Consider the following 18,398-nt stretch of genomic DNA (forward strand, 5'->3'; position numbering starts at 1 on the left):
TTAAATAAATACAACAACATCGTTTAGCTTTACCATCCATAGTAGACATAATTATATCGTTTTGGTATGTGTACGATAAAAGAAACTCATGAAAACGATTTGGCCGTAGACGTGAGCTAAGTTGGTTTTAGCTACGAACTCTACTCTAGAGACATTCTCCTAAAAAGAATGCGACCATGTTTCAATGTTATATGGTTCAGTTCTGACCACTCTCCCTAGTAGACTAGTATCCTGAACCAAATTTATTACACAACCATAAAGTATATATTTTGGTCATTACTCATTGGTATATGAAAGAACTCAAAAGACAAAACAAATTTTTACTAGTACTGTATATGTATTTTTTACTCATACAATAAATTTGGAATTTTAAATTCACTTAGTAGTTAGTAAATTATACTTGAATTATTCAAATAATAATTTATCAAAGATAAATATAATGAAATATTTCTATCCTAAACAATAACATGTTGACATATATATATATATATGTATACACCATATTTTTTCTTTTTAAACATACAAAATAGTTTATGTATATCTATGGTGTATATTATATATCAACATTTGATATTAAAAAACATACTACTTTTGTAAGTATGTTTTATAAACAAAAAGTCATCTATTTCATAAAAATCAATAAATCATCATATAATAATCAGTAACACAATCTCTTATCTTTAATGTGTTGACTTATTATTCATATAGCTGTAGAGTCAATCATATTATTCTTCATAATAAATGATCTCTTATCATAATATGTAAGATATATATATATATATATTTTCAAATATAAATTTCTACAGATTTTTTATAAAAAAAATTATATTATTTCAGTATTTATACATTTTCAGTTATGAGAAATCTCTCTCCCAATTACAGTTTTAATTTTTAGCCTTTTTCCCTAAAAAAAAAAAAAAAATGTATAGATACAAATAAAAAAGAGTTAAATTATATGTAAAGGAGGAGGATCACCACCGTCGTCGTCGTCCCTCCCTAACATGCTCCATCTCCTCCTTCTCTCCGACGAAGATCATCATCATCATCATCACACCACCAATAGCATGCCCCCTTCCTCCTCCGCCTCTAGATCCGCCGCTAATCACAGCTCCTCCTCTTCCTCTTCATCTCTCCACCTCTGCAAGCACTCTCCTTCCGCGACTCTCGACCTCCTAATCCTAATCCTCGTCCTCTTCTCCGGCGCCTTCCTCCTCTCTTCTTACTTCTCCTATCTGTTCCACTCATTCTCTCTCCTCTCATCTCACTTCCCTCCCCTCTCGTCCTTAATCTTCTCCGACAATGAAGATCTCTCTCCGATCCCTCCGGCTTCCTACTTCTTCGCCTTCGCCGTCTTCTTCGCCGCTTCGATTGCGTTTCTCGACCTTTGTTGCGGACCGAGATCGAGGAAGTGTCGGAATCCAAAGTGTAAAGGTTTGAAGAAGGCGATGGAGTTTGATTTGCAATTGCAGACGGAGGAATGTGTTAAATCTGGAGGTACTAAGGAGATCGATCGGTTGCCTTGGAAAGGAGGTAGTGAGAGCAATCCTGATTACGAGTGTTTGAGAGCTGAGCTCAGAAGGATGGCTCCTCCTAATGGCCGTGCTGTTTTGCTTTTCCGATCTAGATGTGGCTGCCCTGTTGCTAAGCTTGAAGGTTGGGGACCTAAGCGAGGTCGTCGTCATAAAAAGTTAGTCAAACCCTTCCCTTCTCAATTTTGCCAATTTCGGTTTCCATTTTCATTTGCTTGTTCAATTTTGCCTGAAATGAACTTGCTTTCGCCAATTCTCTGGTCTCTTTGGGTAGCATTAGCCATGGATGGATGAGTAGTTTGATCATATGTTTCGATGAGTATACCAATGAATTATGTGATCTCTCCATTGTCACTCTCAAGGGATTTCAGATAAATTCTTATAAATGGGTAGTGTTGGTTCTTTGCTTTTGATTGGTAACAGTGTGCTTCCCTCTCTGTGAGTCATTATTGGTTATGATGAATCAAATTGTGAGTCTCTTGGTAAAAAGAGTAGTTTTTTATAATATTCATAGTTGTGCTGATTAGATCTGCTGCCAATTAGAGCAGATTTGAATCGTCTAAGTGAGAAATGGATACGGAACATTTGGTGGTCTACATCTTATATAGCAGTTATTACTGAAGTTTTCAGCGTTAGTAGATTTGAATTTAAGGAAAAAGAGTACTGGCAAGTCAGATATGAAGAAATGTGGGAATTTGGTTATGAATTATGATTCTTCCGCCTTAGCTTGCACAGATTAGAAAATAAGGTTCCGTGTAAGATTAAAACTACATTGAAGGCATTGCCTTGTCTCGTGTTTTTCGAAATGGTGGTGTCAAGGCATTATAAAACCTAAGAGTCAACAGATAGCAGCCTCTGTCTAGTTGATTGTGCTTATCAATGGGAAACTCCATTTTTGCTGCAAATGTTGGTCCTTTGCTTTCCAATCTCTTTTGGTCGAGAATCTGTATTTCATATATATAACAGCTAATGATTCTTAACTTAACAAAACTATTCCACTTTGATCTTGGACATGTTTTTTCAATGGTCATATCTGGCTCCCTTGATTTCGACCCCGTGTATAACACTATACAACCTAGCACCGACAACATCTTAAAATTGGAGATTTGCTCAGTAAAAAATACATGCTTTTATAAAGCAGAATACATGGTGCTAGGTAGCCAGTTGGCAACAACCTTGAGTAGATGAGAATGCATTGCTTTGTATGTAACTTGTTATATGATCTACACATCTACTATGACTAAGGTCGTTGATTGGTTGTACATCAGTAGATTTTGTGATTTTTTGTCTGTGGTGCGTGCTCATATCAGACTTATTCACTTTGTTTGTCCGACTCACATCTAGCGTTCATTCATATAATCAAATGAAAGTTTTTTGGGTTAACATATTGTTCATATGTCATTTTATTTCTTCTCGTCATCGTGATTCAGTCTATGTCTTTATCTTCTCCAGATCGCAAGCAAACTTGGCTCTAAAGGGAGGGGTAGATCATCGCTGATCAGGTCGATAGGAACCCTTCAATCTATCATTATAGATTTATCACATGTAATGTTTGCATAGTTCATCTTGGAAACTAGAAATATCCGAACAGCTTCGTTTGCGGATTTCTTATTTCTTTTACCTTAGAAATGTCCCAATATTACAACTTGAATACTTAACTTTTATTGAACTCCATTACTTACCACGCAAAAAAGGCAGGATCAACTTTCACTTTATCATATGGATCACTCGTTGCACTTCCTCCTACACATACTTTAGGGGATGGATTTATCTCTGTGTCGTGTTTGCTTTTGTTTCTTGCTTTTCATCTCCTGATTTCATTGCAAGTCTATGAAATCTCGTTGAGGGTTAGCTTTTCCATCCAGAAAGTTGATATCTTTGGCGTTGGAACTGCTCTAATTTGTTTAGATCTCCATTCTGTTTAGTTTACTTGGTTTCTGGAACAGAGATTTCGAAAAGAAATCTCGGATTTCGTAAGCTTGAATAACTGGTATATGCAGTTTGAGGGGGTTTATCTTTGACTTCTTAATTGGATTTCAAGTTCACGCGACAAGAGATTCTTCTTCTGGTATCTCAAAAAGTAGATGATCTGTATCTGAAGATGCAACTGTCTTGAGTTTGGTCTAAAATCTTGGTTATTTATTTCCTTGAATTCGGTTTCTGTCCCTGTGGCTCTTTAAAACTTTGTTTTGTTTCCAGTCTCATGGACATAGGTAGGACAAGCTTCTTGTCTAGAACGCAAATGAATAAACTTTATAACCTTTCGCACCAGATATCTAGAACAGCAGTTCCCCGTGATTATTTTTGGCAGGTCAAGAATTATCAGTACATGAAAAGTTTCCTTCAGAGAAGCGGTTTTTGTTATAAAATCCTCAGGAAACAAAAGAAAAAGGAAGAAAAATGCAACATTTTCACTCTACTAGCTGAACAACACAGAACACCCACTAATCATTTTACAATGACAAATGCACAAATCTTTACTCTTCTACAATTCTGTTTGCCACGAGTCACCATCATCAACTCAGGCTCCCAAAGTGAGTTCTATTTCTCTCTCTCGGTTAGTTACTTAATGTAACCGTTGCTTCACCCGTCTTCCATTCACATCACAACCATCAGCAAATAACTCCTTCCGATTCCCCGATGATGTTAAAGAGTGCTCACTCAGTCTAGCCACATACTCCAATAGCTCACTTAGTAAGGATGGACAACTTTCCTTCAGATAATCAAACCCATCCGTTTCCATCACAGCTAAAGAATTTACAAAACATTACAGACTATATTTTAATACAAAGACAGTATGAGGTTTCAAAGATACTCAAGCAAAAATGAAATTATCTTTTTTACCTTTCAAGTTTTCTGGCAAAGCTATGAATTTAAGGCAGGCGGCTTTCAGCTGGAAACAATGATGCTGCTCTGCAAGAGCCAAGGTGGTTGCAACCGTATTTATGCTGATTCCTTCACAGAGTTTTGACTCACATATTGTTCTAAGCCGCTCAAGCGCATAACGGTCTGCAGCAGCAAGCAAATGCTGAGCAACAAGAGTCGATGCCCATTTCAAGTCTGTTCCTATTAAGTCTTGCATATCAGGCAACTCGTCCCAGTAGATAAAATGGAGCAACATCTGCAACAACAAAAAGAGCAAAATAAAACAAATGTAAAAGAGAATTTGTATCAGCATACACTTCAACCTTCAGTTTACAGGAGTTAAGATCCGAAACTCGCACATACACTAAGGACCAATCTTAACAAACAAAACTCGAGCTACAGAGCATAAAAAGGTTCATACTTAGCATTTTGACATGATCACCTATGAAAAATTATTTACCACATACGAGAAATGGAGACAATGCAGCTATTTGTAAGCAAACAGAGATTCATGCAACCAGGAAGAGAAGTAGAAAGATTAAACCTTATCCCGGGTGAGTAATATTAGAGAACAGGAGCAGCACCCCAGGAGAAGGTCTCGTAAATAGAATATCCTGTATCACACCATAATCACTCACCCGAGAAAAGGCAAGGAACCAAGGCCTTATAACACCTGATACTGAATCTTAACAGCCTCAAACTGTAAACCTAACAGATTTAAAACTCTACAACAACATTCCAAGAACAAAGAGATATTAGTCCAGACAGAGTTAAAGGGAGGACCTTGAAAATTGGTGCTTCTATGTCTTCTATGGTAATACATTTGGTATTTTCACTTCTCAACGGGCCAAAGAGCTGTGCCCTGAAAACTGGAGAACGAGCTGCAAGAACCAGTTTATGAGCAGGAAATGTCTCTCCGTCAACGTCGAAAGTAACATCAGCTCCTTTCTCACTTTCCAAAAGCTTCCCAAACTGCTGACCTAAGTCAGAAACCGGCACATGGATGTTGTAACTCCTTGGTCCCTCTGTGCGTGACTTCACCACTCCAACACAACACCGGACCAAGAGACCATTGTCCTTCAGATAGTCAGATGACTCCAAAAGAGACCTCTTGAAAAACCGTTTGTATCCCCTACATTAAAGCAATCATCAATAGATTAAACATTCAAGAAACCCCAAACAACATGTCAGTATCTAAACTCATGCAGATACTAAGCCATAGTATTTCCTGAAATCACTTCAAAAATAGAAACTTTATTCCAGAAAGGGATAAAAAGATTCACTTACCACATACTTCCTCGATATTTAAGAGTATACGGTCCGCTCTCGAGAGTTCTACCGAAATGGCTATGAACCTTGTGCCTTTCGTTACCGCTCTGATCGACGAGGGTAAGCTCAAACAAAGCCCTAACATCAGCACCTTCGCTAGCGAGGGCAATGAAGAGAGACACGTAGACAGAGTTATCCTCTGGACTCTTTCCATCCGGGTAGAAATAGATGGCCCAAGAGTATCCACCGACCATGAACGTATCGGAGGCAACGTATTTGCCAATCCCCATCCCTTTGACCAAAGAGTAGCCGCTGATCTTGAATTCGTGGGAGCCATTGATGGTTTCCGTGAGAGAGGTCGACTCGGAGAGAGACTGCGCGGTCGATTTCGAAGATCCAGGAACCTCCGTGGAAACCCTAATAGTGTCCATCAAACAAAAGAACGAGAGATCCAAGAAACCACGACTCTGTAAGAGAAATTGATTGTTTCTTCGATCTTCTCACACGGAAAAATTATCTTCACGCGGCTAAAGACTTCGAATTTCAGAAAAAGGTTCGATCTTTTTTTCCCGAGATTGAGAGGCGAAATCAGGGTCTCGAATCACAGGGACAATCACGGCGATTTGAGAAAAGTAAATGGGGGATTGAGCGGAATCAGAAGAGAGAACGAGAATCGCCGGAACTAGGGAGATGAATCGTCGTGGATCGTGAAGACGACGACGACGACGACGACGACGTTGGCCACAAACGAGAGGAAAAGAGAAAGAGAGAGAGAGAGAGAGATGCGATAGAGAGAGGAGGAGGAACCACTTGATTGATCGGTTTAACTTTTTAACACAACAACTTGGTTGGTTGCGAATATAACGTCGAAATTTTTATTTTTTTTAATTTTTAATTTAGGGAGAAAATTAAATTAGAACATCCTATTGTTGTGTTTGGAATTTTTGTATATAAGGAAACAAAATAAACTTATTTGAAATTTACTCAATTATATTTTCGTGTTAAGATATGAAAACGTTATTTAAATTAATTTGACAGTTGAACAAAAAAATGTATATACTTATGACAAAAAAAAAGAAGAAGAAGATGAAATTAGATTACAAAATTGGGAACCACGTTTGTAAACAAAAACACTTTAATTTGAAAGCAAAAGTAACGAGTGATTAGGGTCATTAAGAATTTTTTAAATTATTGTAGGACTAGAGGTGTCAAGCGGGTTTTATGTCTGCGGACTTATCCTAAATAGTATTTCAGTGGGGCGGGTATGAACACTAAATATTAAATCCGTTAAAAAGCGGGCTTTGCGGACCTAGTCCAACCGGATTACGGGTTTTAGCGGGTTATATCCGCGGGTTGGCGGATCGACCTGCGGTCTTTATATATTAAATAAAAATAAATATTTAATATAGATATATAACTATTTTTATATAATTTTAAATATATATCTTTTAAAAGTATGTGGCAATACAAATAATTTAATGTAAAAAAATTCAAACATCTACAAAAAATTAATATAAACATTGATTTTACTTAAAAAAATTAAAATTATTATTTATTATTTTTACTTTATTTTAATATATTTTTTATTAATTTTATTTTATATTTTAATATATTATTTAGACTCGCGGGCTTGAACATAACTTTTATGTCCACGGGCTTAGCAGACCAATCTGTTACGGTCCAAAAAATAGAATTTGTCCGCTATGGATGGTCCAAATAGATGCGGGCCGGCCCGTTTAATACGTCTATGTAGGACTACTTGTTTAGTCAGTTTGGATTTAGATAATAATATTAATTTCAACTACAATATGACTATATAATAAAATAATTTAATGTAAGTTTATAAATCTTTATAATCAATCATAGAAGAATCAAGAAATTACAAAATGGGGTAAAAAAAAATAATAAAAAAAATTGATTTCAAAGAGTAAACCCTAGTAGTACTGTCTCATCGTGCTAAAAAGGTCTTCAATACCGCGGCAAAGCATCGAGACAGGACGAGAACATCGTCGGTGGCTCGAGTGAGTGAGTGAGTGACCCAATCTCAAACCAAAAACCTCTCTGTGGGGGAATCACAATACCCAAAGGTTGCTCCTTTTAATATCCCCAAATGTTTCGAAAGCTCTGTTCTTCTTCTTTCTCTCGCTCCATCATCTTCCCAAACAAACCCATCTTCTTCATCTCCCGCTCCTTTCCCAAACCTCTCCGTCACTCTTACTCCTCCTTGAAAATGACCGATACCCATATCCCCGATAACCCCAATTCGTCTTCCCCGATTCAACCTCCCACCAAACCCGAATTGCTTCGTTCCCTCGAGTTTCAATTGGGTTCTTCATTCACCGTCGATCCAATCATCCCACCGCCCAATCAAATCATCATCGTCGTCAGTGGTCCTAGCGGAGTCGGTAAAGACGCAGTGATCAACAAGCTTCGTGAGGTTCGTCAAGGTCTACATTTCGTCGTCACCGCAACGAGCCGTGCGATGCGACCTGGCGAAGTCGACGGCAAAGACTATTACTTTGTCTCGAGAGATCAGTTTTTGTCGATGGTGGAGAACGAAGAGCTTCTTGAGTACGCACTTGTTTATGGAGAATACAAAGGGATTCCTAAGAAGCAGATTCAGGAATACATGGCTAAAGGGGAAGACATTGTTCTTAGAGTTGATATTCAAGGAGCTCAGACGTTAAGGAGGATACTTGGTAACTCCGCCGTGTTTGTCTTCCTTGTGGCGGAGAGTGAGCTTGCCATGGTTGAGAGGTTGATTGATAGGAAGACGGAGAGTCAAGAGGAGCTTCTTGTTAGAGTTGCTACGGCGAGAGAAGAGGTTAGGCATGTTAAGAACTTTGATTACGTTGTGGTTAATGCCAAAGGGATGCTTGATGATGCGGTTAACCGAGTGGAATCTATTATTGATGCTGAGAAATCTAAAGTTCATCAAAGGATTGTCAGGATTTGATGTGCAAGGTACTTTACTTGCTTTGCTCTGTAAAGCACTCAGTTTGGTATAGTAATGCATTGACTTGCGCTTAGATTTAGTTGAGGAATAGACTTTGGAAAGTTTGATTTGTTGTAGCATGTTTTGATGAGACTATAATGTGATGTTTCGTTGCTACTTGAGAAAGAATACATACACTTAGAGAAGCCATTCTGACAAAGGGTTGAGAGATAGGAAGTATGGGGGATTAAGCTTTTGACTGATTAAGTTGTTTACAAAAATCTGTTTGTGTGACAATTCCGTTATCCGTTGGAGAAGCTCGCTAAGCACCTGGCTAAATTAGTTGATCTGGCACTCTCCAATATGTTTTGAATCCTAGATAGAAATCACTGGAAGTAGGAGTTTCTTGCAAAAGTTCTTAGGTTTAGGAACTGCGAGTTTATCAAATGCAAATGTTTTGAACGTTGTGACGATTGTTTCTTAGCAGATTGCTTGATGTTTTTCTTCTCTGTTTTCATCTTCGAAGCATCGCTTAGAGTAGATTTTTCTGTGCAGGTTGATGGTTAATCTCCCTGATTAGGCAAACAGATCAAAGATCTTGAGTGTAATTTTGGCGAAAGAAGTGATGGCACAAGACGTTGATTTGGTATCTCCATCATCATATACAGTATAATATGTTGAAGGGGTCTGCACAAGTACCAACCAATGACATTTTAACCTATCATTCACATTTACACTTACTTCCTCTTGTCTCTGGTATTTTTCAAATGTCAATGCGTCTGATGTCTTTTTACCCTGTTTCCTTGGGGCACACTTGTGTGATTACATAAGCTCATAAGAACAGAACCAAACACAAAGACTCTAAACGAGATGTGATCTTCCTATTCAACAGGAGATATAACTGCCAAATAGACACAGTCTCGTATAAAGAACAATCCATACCAAACTGGATTTTTAATCGCCAAACCTTTTTTCCTATCTTTGCTTCTTTTCTGCAAATAATTCTCGAACACAAAACAACGACCACCGAAAACGTTGTACTGAGAACATAGCAGACTCTATCACCTCCACAAACAAGCATGAAACACATCCTCATGATTGCAGTACTGATCCTAAACAAAGCAATAGATGGTTGGTGGCATCTGAGTTCCAAGAATTTCGGAACATGTTTATTATTGACCCTTTTTTATTCGGGACAATTTCTTGATGAAAAAATGGATCAAGATATTTTCCTCATGCTAACTATAAGAAAAATATTAAAAACAGAGATAATTTCATAAATTAATAGGGTGATGAATGGTGATGACCCAAATATAAGGCTTTGAGTTTGAGGCAGGGAGGGTTATGCTAGAATCCGGACTTCCAAGTCACCACCATAAACAATAACCAAGCGCCTCATATGGACTATACAACTACGATGATTTCATATATTATTCTAGTGGCGTACCTCAACTCTTAATTTCCAATAATTCATGACTTATGTGAACAGAGAATATATGCTTGCATATCCACTTATTACATTTGAGGTCGACGTATGTTATCTTGCAAATCAAAATTTCGGATTAATATATAAGCTTTTTGTTTTGCTTATTTAGGACCGTTAATTATAGGGCTTGGTTTGTATGTGACACAACACACAACTCACAAGGCAACAGAAAAGGGTTTGGGGGCGGCTTTTAAAACACAATTCAAGCAACATATATATACACACCTCACGAAGTCAATGTTACATTATTATTTCTTCAATAAACCTAAAGATTTCGAAGAAGAAGTAAGAAACATACAAGAAGATCGCTTTGTTGATATAAATAAAATGATTGGAAGAACAAAGCTTTAGAAAGACTTAATGATTATTTTGTGACAGAAAATAAACAGCAATTTGAAGTTACACTTTCTTGCACACTTCCTTTTCAATTTTCGCCTCATTGTTGACTTCTCTTCTACACTTTTTTTTTGCCTTGTCTCTTGACTAACACACAAATAAATGCAATATATATATAGATAATCATGCCGTCTCTCATTTGTATCCATAATCCAACAAAATCTTAATTAAAAGTTGATAATAACAAAAAGGAAAAAATCTCGCAAGGTTTAATGGATTCCAAGAATTTTGGAGAGGATGATCGGAGCATCCATTTGCAGGTTTAATCTTCTTGAAACTAGCTAGATTAATATACAAGTTTTGTTCTTCACACTTTTTATTTTCACTTTAGGTTTGATTAGATGTTATGTTACCATTCGATTAATCTTCAACACATTTGTAAAACACTATTGATCACGTCGATTTGATCAATGTAAATATGTTACAACATACCTCGTTTTGCTCTAATGGTGATATATTTGCATGGTGTTTCCATATTAACAAATTTCAAATGCTCATATTAACCAACCCCTCTCTATCTTCAATATACTTCATATAAGCAAAACAATAACATTCGAAAGTTTGCTGCAAATATTATTAGTACAATGTATATATATTTTTTTTGTTATAGAGAATAGCCAAAAGTGTGGTTGGCCTCGTAATTAAAAAAACATTTGGTAGGGGAAGAAATTAGTAATTAATATTGAATTCAAATAGGTATTGGAGCTCCAAAAATTGGAAGAAGCTAGAGGCTCAAGCGACACCGTTTTGGATTATAGAAACAGCGTCGAGAAAGGAGACAGCGGCGAAACCGCAGACGCAGCGTCTGTATCGTCCGCGATCGCGTTTCACAGATCAACGACACCCGCGCCGGAGCAAAAGCTCACTCTCTTCGCTCTCCGCCTTGCGATCCTTGAGAAAATCGCCACGAACCTCGGAACCCTAGGTTTCATCTGGGCCACGGTGGTTCTTCTCGGCGGATTCGCGATCACACTCGAAAAATCCGATTTTTGGTTCATCACCATCATTCTCCTCATCGAAGGCACTCGAATCTTCAGCAGAAGCCACGAGCTCGAGTGGCAGCACCAAGCAACGTGGACTGTATCCGGCGTCGGAATCAGTAGCTTCCGCGTGCTACGATCTAGCTCAATCTCACTTCTCAGAAATCTAAAACGAATCAGGTTTTTTTTCTTTATTTTTTTGCTCAATCGAATTGAAACCGATTTCGATTTAGGGTTTAGGTTTGAGTAATGGTTGTGTATCTCTGCAGCGATGGGGTCTTTAAGAACGGACTGAGAGAAGCGACGACGGGAATCGGACGGCAAGAGACTTTTGATCGTCGAACCACTCTGACATGGAAGAACTCAGAAGTTCCTCTTCTTCCTTATGCGAGATGGCTTTACATCTCCAGCTATGTGAGCAGGCTTCTCTATTGGCTCCAGCTCTTGTCAGCGATTTCTTGTGTGGCTCTGTCTTCTTACAAGCTCGTAAGGCACAACTACGGAGATGTTCAAGACGGAGACTTGGACAAAAGGAACAGGCAAGCTGCTTTGAGTATCTTTTACTCGCTTTCGCTTGCTGAAGCTTTGTTGTTTCTTGCTGAGAAAGCTTACTGGGAGTGGGAGGTTAGTGTGTGTAACTTGCTTGAGAATGTGACTAGAGAGTGTGGGTTTGGGGTTACTGGAATGGTTTCGATCAAGAGATTCTTTTATGATGCGTACTCAAAGTCTGTGAATGGGAGTATCTTTGATGGTGTGAAGATGGATATGGTGAGCTTTGCTATGGAGCTTGTGGGATCCAACTGTTCTGATGAACAGCTCATTGGAGCTAGGATTCTTAGGCAGTTTGTGGTAAATGAGCGGTTCGCAGAGGATACACTTGAGAAGATTGGAATCAACTTACCCGTCATTGAAAGGTTTGTTCTTTACAAAGTTAAATTGTCAAATTTTGTAGAGAACTTTATTATATTGCGATTGCAGGTTGGAAAATGAAACGAAGCAGATCTCTTCCTTTCAATAAATATTGAAAATTCTGAACTTTTATCCTCCAGGTTGGTGGAGATGCTGAACTGGAAAGATATGCAAGAAGAAGAGATTAGGAGATCCTCAGCTGAGATACTCTCAAAACTCGCTGGCAAAAAACAGAACTCTCTCAGAGTTGCCGGAATCTCTGGTGCGATGGAATCGATTTCATCACTGTTACAGAACACCAGATCTTTAGGTGAAGCTCCTGATGAGATTGGAGAGAAGGACATATTCCACGACCATCATCTACAGTACGATTTCTGGAGGTTCAACAATTTGGGACTATTGATTCTAAAGAAATTATCCAGAGATCATGACAACTGTGGAAAAATAGGTAACACAAGAGGGCTTCTCCCAAAGATCATTGACTTCACGCACACAGACGTAACACTCTTGAAAGAAGAGAATGCAGATATGGTTCTGTCACGAGTCCAGACAGTGAAACGGTCCCTGCAGCTAGTGAAAATGTTAGTAAGCACAAGTGGCAACACCGGGAAATGTCTAAGGAGAGAGATCTCAGAAATCGTCTTCACAATCAGCAGCTTGAGAGACATACTGCGCCATGGAGTGAGATACCCAAAACTACAGAAGTTAGGGATTGAGATCCTGAGCTTCCTCGCGCTTGAGGCTGATGCGCGGGAAAGAATTGGTGTTACTGGAGGTGTCTTGAAAGAGTTGTTTAACATCTTCTTGGAAAGAAAAACACATGTGGATGAGAATGAGAGCCGAGTCAGAATCGCTGCAGGTGAAGCTATAGCGATGCTTGCTTTGGAGAGCAGAAGCAACTGCGTCCACATTCTAAAGCTCGGAGTCTTGGGAAGACTCGTGGAGGCACTTGAAGTTCCTTTGATCCGTGTCAATGCAGCTAGAGTCTTGAGAAACTTGTGCATATATTCTGGACATGAATGCTTTCCCGACCTGAGATTCATTAAAACAGCAGCGCCTACGGTGAGTATGCATGTCTGTCGGAACAAAAACTGTGCCAACCTCGTTATGTTTAAAACTATATAAAACTTGTTATGTTTACTTGCAGGTGTTGAAGTCAATAACATCAGGAGACAACAAATTACTGGAAGTGATGCTAGGATTAGCAGCACAAGTGTTCAACTTAATGAGTTCAGAAGAAGCAAGCATTGTTCTGACGGATTCAGGGATCACAAAGCTAGAACTTGCGAACTCACTGGTTTCGATATTGAAAAAGCATGACAAGCCAGCGATCAAAGTTCCAAGAATCAGGAGGTTTGTGGTCGAGCTTGCGATATGGATGATGGAAGATGATGTGGAGACTGTTCTGATGTTCAGAGATTTGAGTATGGAGAGAGAGCTCGAGAAAGTTCTGGAAACTACGGCTGAGCTCGAGAACTTCGATGTTTTCTCTGGTGCAGTTGGAGTGAGTCGCCAGAGCAGAACGGTTCACTGGCTAGCTGAATTGGCTTTAAAAAGGCTCGAGGATGAACAATCATAAGTATCATCTTCCAAGCTCTCTGTATTAGAATGTTTTTAACTACTCCTATAAAACTAACTGGGAATATCTTAAGGGCTTGATCAAGCTCTTAATCTGCTTCAAGATCTTCAAGAACTCTGAGTGATTCAAAAGACACCGAAGTTTTTGATGTAACTCTTGTAAAGATGATGGAGATGAATATATAAGTGAGTTGAGATCTGAACTCATTAAAACTCCCCGTGTCTTTTTTGATTTTAAAGTTAGATCATATTAGAAAAGAGAAGCAAGATTCCCAAGAGTAAGCAAGTTTAAGAGGTGCTACTCATTGAGAGAGAGAGTACAAAGAGTGAGAATAACAAGACTCAAACAGAGTTTAATTAATCCTAACAAAGCTGAAACAGAGAAGAGTTTGATCCTAACAAGTAAACGTTTTTAAGGATAATGTTTCTTATAACCTCTCTTCCTGCTTGTGGTGGCGGACTAATTGAACACCTCAGCAGATTCAACAGAGATCGTTGTTGTGTCTGGACTATCAGGAGAATAGTCAGGGTCACTCTTTGTCTGATCAGCATCATTGATCTCTTCTTCCTCTTCTAGTATGACGCTTTCAAGAGAACCCTCATTGTTCTCACTCTCTGACCCATCAGAGATTTCTTCCACTTCAACGGCTGCACGAATCTCCTTGCAGCCTCCGTGACCGAATATACTCACTTCATAGCGTCTGTAACCATCAAAGACAAAACTCAAGAACTCACCATCTTTGAGGTCATTATCCGCCACAAAATTGGTCCAGCCTCGTTCAAAATACACTTGCTCTTGCCTGCTCTTCATTGCTACTTTCCAAATCTTTCCACCAGTTCCCATGAGAATGGCAGTCTTGGGCAACGGACGCGGCAAGTGTTCGTAGTACGAAACTGGTATCATCTGCTCAACACACAAAAATTGACTCATCAGCAGCAGAAAAAGAAAAACCAGAGACTCTGTCTGCAGCCGAGGCTTTCAACATCCAAAAAGAAACAATAAGGTTAACAAACAGTTCAAAAACCCTACAAGATGCGGTTAAACTAGGGATTTGTACAAGCAAGCAACCCTCTTCTTCAAAAAAATTTGAACATTAAAGAAAAATCTGAGCAAAGTAAGCCTCTACATATCTACTTTTTGACTCATTCTCAACCATATTCAAACATGTCTGATGTAAACATAAAATCTTAAGCTTTAAGTAGTAAAGAAAGTTACAATGTTGGTTCAGATCTCACTCACATCACCACAGAACATATGCACAAAAAAAAACAGATTTTTCCATGAAAAGACCAGTCAAGACAGAGAAAAAAACTCACCAAGGAGTCAGAGCTGTAATGGGAAAGATAGACACTGAAGAAACGAGGAAAATAGACACTGAAGAAACGAGGAAGAACATCACCGGAAGCCATGGAGGTCGTAGGAACTGTGAGAGAGAGACGGAGAGAAAGAGAGCAGAGGAGTTAGTGAAAAATATGAAAAGCTAGGAAAATTTAAGAGAGTTTGGGAACCATGAGAAGAGATTCTTACCAAGAAGCTAGTCTTTCTAGTCTTCTCTTTGATTGTGATACGAACAAGAGGAATTGAGAGAGGGATATCAAAGTGAGAGAGAGAGAAATGGTAGCAGAACACAGTTAATGTATGTCCTTTCTCTTGGTACAGCCAATGAGAAAGTAGCATTGCTCTTACCACTTTCTTCTATTTTGTTCTTTATTTTTTCTTAGGATTTGAAAAAGAGATTTAGTAGCTTGGGAGTTATTAATGTTGCATGTCAAAACAGAGTCTAGCCAGCAACATATTCGAGATTATGGTTATTGAGGAGCTTCTTTAACTGTTTAGCATTACTAGCTAATGTTAATTTCACTATCAGTGAAAAGAAAATTAAAATAAAGCGAGTGTGACAGAGACTTGAGAGAGAGATGGTGTTGGTTTGTTTTACTTTTTACTTTATTACCATTTGATTTTCAAAACAACCCCACATTTTGTACTATACAAGAGTCAATGATAGCAGAGCAGTAAATAGAAAAAGAAGAGTCAACACCAAAATCTGAGTCTTTGAGTAAAAGCTTTATCTAGTTCTGCACTCAAATTAACTTTTGTTGATATTCTCATTGGAAAAAAATATGTTCAGTCAGAAGAAACAAACCAATGGATAACCTTAGTAAGTTAACCAATCACTGAGTTTTTTTTTTTTTTAATTATGATTAGTGAAGATATGATTTCGTTAGCTTAGGCTCCGTTAACATTTTCTGTATTACTGGTTTTGTTTATCTAAACACTTGCGGACAAAACAATGTGATTAAGAATCTCATACCAGAAATTAACTAGGCACATACTGTATCTGTACTCATCAAAATTGTTACCCAAATTAAGATTCTCATAATAGAACTTTACACTAGAGTGAAATTAACTCTGTTCTATTAGAGAACTAACACTATCTGTTCTTATACTTATAGATAGGCACAACTTAACTAGGCACAAATTACAATATCTGTTCTATCTTTACTCAAATCAAGAATCTCATAACTTGGTACTAGGTAGTGTAAACTTTAGTAGGAATAAGAGAATTTGCTAGGAATCAGCTTAGTGGCGCATTCGAGGCCAATAATAAGTATGTAGAGACTAGAGAGACTCATATCACCCAAGTCTTATGGTAAAGGTTGGAAATCAACGGATTGAAGAATAGGCTTTGACTAATGACGTTGTAGTGGTGGCTGGCCTCATGGGTGGTGAACGAGTGCACGTGTAGCGAGATCATGGAGCAGGATCCGAATTTTGGTTTCATGCACACTTCCATAAAAATGGAGGCTCTCTTCTAGAGTTTGATGCATGGGGGACTTAATTAGTTAATTTCAGACTTAACATTGTTATGTTAGTTAGGGGATATTTGTCACTAATAATCTCTTTATATTTATAATAAAATTACAATTTTTTCACGTGGTTTGATATTTTAGAAAAATTAAATAAATAAGCTATGTGATAAATGTTAAGAAAACAGAATAGAGTATATGATAGATATGTTTAATAAATCACAAGTTTTTAGATATATAAATTTCATAGACAGAATAGGATTTGTGTATATATCAATTTGTCCTATCTCGAGATGGAAATACAAATACGAATAAGAAACAATTTATCCTATTTCGAGATGGAAGTGGGAATAGGATTTGTGTATATATCAATCAATTTAGTAACAGAGACGGTCATTATTCAGAAACCAAACTAACTCTCTCAGAAAGAAAAAAAAACCAAACCTCTTCAAGATCCATCCTTCGAGCAACAACACGATGGTTCTTGTTAGAAATCCTGGATTCCTAAATCTCAAGTTACAACCTCCCACCACTACTCCACCTACTTTCCCCAGCTATTTCCCCATCGCTGCCGCTTCAATGGTTACTTCCTGTGCAAGCAACAACATCTCAACTACCGATCTGGATAGGATCAATGTTCTCGGTAGCGGAAACGGCGGAACCGTATTCAAAGTTAAGAACAAGACAACCTCAGAGATCTACGCCTTGAAGAAGATCAAAGAAGACATGGATTCAACTTCCCGCCAGCAACTCCTCCGCGAGATCGAGATCCTCCGACATCTTCCAGAATACTTCCGGAGAAGTATCTATTTTGATGGACTACATGGATCTCGGCACGCTAGAGTCTCTACGCGGCAAAGTCGTTACAGAGGATCAACTAGCTTTGATGGCTCGTCAGATTTTACAAGGTTTAAATTACTTGCACGAGCTCAAGATCGTTCATAGAGATATCAAGCCAGCAAATTTGCTACGTAGCTCGAAAGAAGAAGTCAAAATCGCAGACTTTGGAGTAAGCAAGATCGTGGCCAAGTCTTTAAACAAGTGCAACTCGTTCGTGGGGACGTACGCTTACATGAGTCCCGAAAGACTAGACAGCGAAGCTGAAGGTGTTACAGAAGAAGACAGATCGAACGTTTATGCAGGAGATATATGGAGTTTTGGGCTTACGATGCTCGAGATCTTGGTGGGTTACTACCCGCTGCTTCCTCAAGGACAGAAACCAGACCAGGCCGCGATAATATGCGCCGTGTGCTTTGGAGAACCACCGAAAGCCCCCGAAGAATGCTCTGACGAGTTGAAGAGTTTCATCGACTGCTGTTTACGTAAGAAAGCTAGCGAGAGGTGGACAGCTTCACAGCTTCTCAACCACCCTTTTCTTCAACACCAAGATTAGGGTTAGGGTTATCTCCGTTATTCGAATGTGAATGATCCAAAGTGATCAAAAGATACACACAAACTTAGGTTTGCCTACGTACCACTTGTAAAAGAGATGAAGACGATGATTCTAGTGGATTTCCGGGAGCTAATAAAAACTCCCGGCGAGATGTAGGGTCTCCGCATTGGAGATTTGAACTCGTTAAATTGTTTTGTGTCTTTCACGTTTCTGCAAGCTCGATCATGATGATCACATATCTTACAAACGG

The 18,398-nt window shown here is 38.5% G+C and overlaps 5 protein-coding genes and 1 pseudogene across 8 annotated transcripts; 4 read left to right on the forward strand and 2 right to left on the reverse strand.

The window, feature by feature from the left end:
• The first annotated feature begins 802 nt into the window (after positions 1–802).
• LOC104720406 (uncharacterized protein At5g19025) lies at positions 803–4,160 on the forward strand. 2 transcript variants are annotated; one of them, XM_019244694.2, is made up of 3 exons: positions 803–1,530; positions 1,625–1,687; positions 2,982–3,297. In XM_019244694.2, exons 1-3 carry the CDS (start codon positions 1,002–1,004, stop codon positions 3,002–3,004), a joined length of 615 nt encoding a protein of 204 aa, XP_019100239.1. In that variant the 5' UTR covers positions 803–1,001; the 3' UTR covers positions 3,005–3,297. The 2 variants fall into 2 exon arrangements, with proteins under 2 accessions (XP_019100239.1, XP_010436636.1); XM_010438334.3 differs by having other exon boundaries at positions 825–1,687; positions 2,982–4,160.
• On the reverse strand, positions 3,805–6,561 carry LOC104720471 (BTB/POZ and MATH domain-containing protein 2). Of its 3 annotated transcripts, none has more exons than XR_002037718.2 (5): positions 5,682–6,501; positions 5,178–5,526; positions 4,939–5,008; positions 4,374–4,650; positions 3,805–4,277 (listed from the first exon to the last, which is right to left on the reverse strand). XR_002037718.2 is itself a non-coding variant. In XM_019244692.2 (4 exons), exons 1-4 carry the CDS (start codon positions 6,092–6,094, stop codon positions 4,096–4,098), a joined length of 1,221 nt encoding a protein of 406 aa, XP_019100237.2. In that variant the 5' UTR covers positions 6,095–6,561; the 3' UTR covers positions 3,805–4,095. The 3 variants fall into 3 exon arrangements, 1 of the variants encoding a protein (XP_019100237.2); XR_015567352.1 differs by having other exon boundaries at positions 4,939–5,094; positions 5,682–6,494; XM_019244692.2 differs by lacking the exon at positions 4,939–5,008 and having other exon boundaries at positions 5,682–6,561.
• Positions 6,562–7,507: 946 nt separating this feature from the next.
• On the forward strand, positions 7,508–9,564 carry LOC104720550 (guanylate kinase 3, chloroplastic). Its single transcript, XM_010438464.3, has 2 exons — positions 7,508–8,627; positions 9,154–9,564. The coding sequence occupies exon 1, from the start codon at positions 7,774–7,776 to the stop codon at positions 8,617–8,619; it is 846 nt and encodes a 281-aa protein (XP_010436766.1). The 5' UTR covers positions 7,508–7,773; the 3' UTR covers positions 8,620–8,627; positions 9,154–9,564.
• Positions 9,565–10,565: 1,001 nt separating this feature from the next.
• LOC104720627 (uncharacterized) lies at positions 10,566–14,160 on the forward strand. The gene is made up of 5 exons (XM_087467704.1): positions 10,566–10,740; positions 11,177–11,640; positions 11,730–12,374; positions 12,510–13,431; positions 13,517–14,160. The coding sequence occupies exons 1-5, from the start codon at positions 10,693–10,695 to the stop codon at positions 13,946–13,948; spliced, it is 2,511 nt and encodes an 836-aa protein (XP_087323830.1). The 5' UTR covers positions 10,566–10,692; the 3' UTR covers positions 13,949–14,160.
• Positions 14,161–14,203: 43 nt separating this feature from the next.
• LOC104720693 (B3 domain-containing protein At3g06220-like) lies at positions 14,204–15,742 on the reverse strand. Its single transcript, XM_010438592.3, has 3 exons — positions 15,476–15,742; positions 15,265–15,371; positions 14,204–14,851 (listed from the first exon to the last, which is right to left on the reverse strand). Exons 2-3 carry the CDS (start codon positions 15,355–15,357, stop codon positions 14,408–14,410), a joined length of 537 nt encoding a protein of 178 aa, XP_010436894.1. The 5' UTR covers positions 15,358–15,371; positions 15,476–15,742; the 3' UTR covers positions 14,204–14,407.
• Positions 15,743–17,192: 1,450 nt separating this feature from the next.
• LOC104703631 (mitogen-activated protein kinase kinase 8 pseudogene) lies at positions 17,193–18,234 on the forward strand (annotated as a pseudogene).
• The last annotated feature ends 164 nt before the right edge of the window (positions 18,235–18,398 follow it).

This window comes from Camelina sativa, chromosome 1 (genome assembly GCF_030686135.1).
Source record: "Camelina sativa cultivar CO46 ecotype springtype chromosome 1, ASM3068613v1".
Lineage (NCBI taxonomy): Eukaryota > Viridiplantae > Streptophyta > Magnoliopsida > Brassicales > Brassicaceae > Camelina > Camelina sativa.

Bases quoted from the DNA above. Each gene is read 5' to 3' on its own strand.
- LOC104720406 (XM_010438334.3), top strand. From the start codon at position 1,002: ATGCTCCATCTCCTCCTTCTCTCCGACGAAGATCATCATCATCATCAT. The intron at 1,688-2,981 runs GTTAGTCAAACC...TATCTTCTCCAG, and splicing joins CGAGGTCGTCGTCATAAAAA to ATCGCAAGCAAACTTGGCTC.
- LOC104720471 (XM_019244692.2), bottom strand. From the start codon at position 6,094: ATGGACACTATTAGGGTTTCCACGGAGGTTCCTGGATCTTCGAAATCG. The intron at 5,527-5,681 runs GTAAGTGAATCT...GCTTTAATGTAG, and splicing joins AAATATCGAGGAAGTATGTG to GGGATACAAACGGTTTTTCA. The intron at 4,278-4,373 runs GTAAAAAAGATA...TAAATTCTTTAG, and splicing joins TTTGCCAGAAAACTTGAAAG to CTGTGATGGAAACGGATGGG.
- LOC104720550 (XM_010438464.3), top strand. From the start codon at position 7,774: ATGTTTCGAAAGCTCTGTTCTTCTTCTTTCTCTCGCTCCATCATCTTC.
- LOC104720627 (XM_087467704.1), top strand. From the start codon at position 10,693: ATGGATTCCAAGAATTTTGGAGAGGATGATCGGAGCATCCATTTGCAG. The intron at 10,741-11,176 runs GTTTAATCTTCT...GAATTCAAATAG, and splicing joins ATCGGAGCATCCATTTGCAG to GTATTGGAGCTCCAAAAATT. The intron at 11,641-11,729 runs GTTTTTTTTCTT...GTATCTCTGCAG, and splicing joins AGAAATCTAAAACGAATCAG to CGATGGGGTCTTTAAGAACG.
- LOC104720693 (XM_010438592.3), bottom strand. From the start codon at position 15,357: ATGGCTTCCGGTGATGTTCTTCCTCGTTTCTTCAGTGTCTATTTTCCT. The intron at 14,852-15,264 runs GTGAGTTTTTTT...TGTGTTGAGCAG, and splicing joins ATTACAGCTCTGACTCCTTG to ATGATACCAGTTTCGTACTA.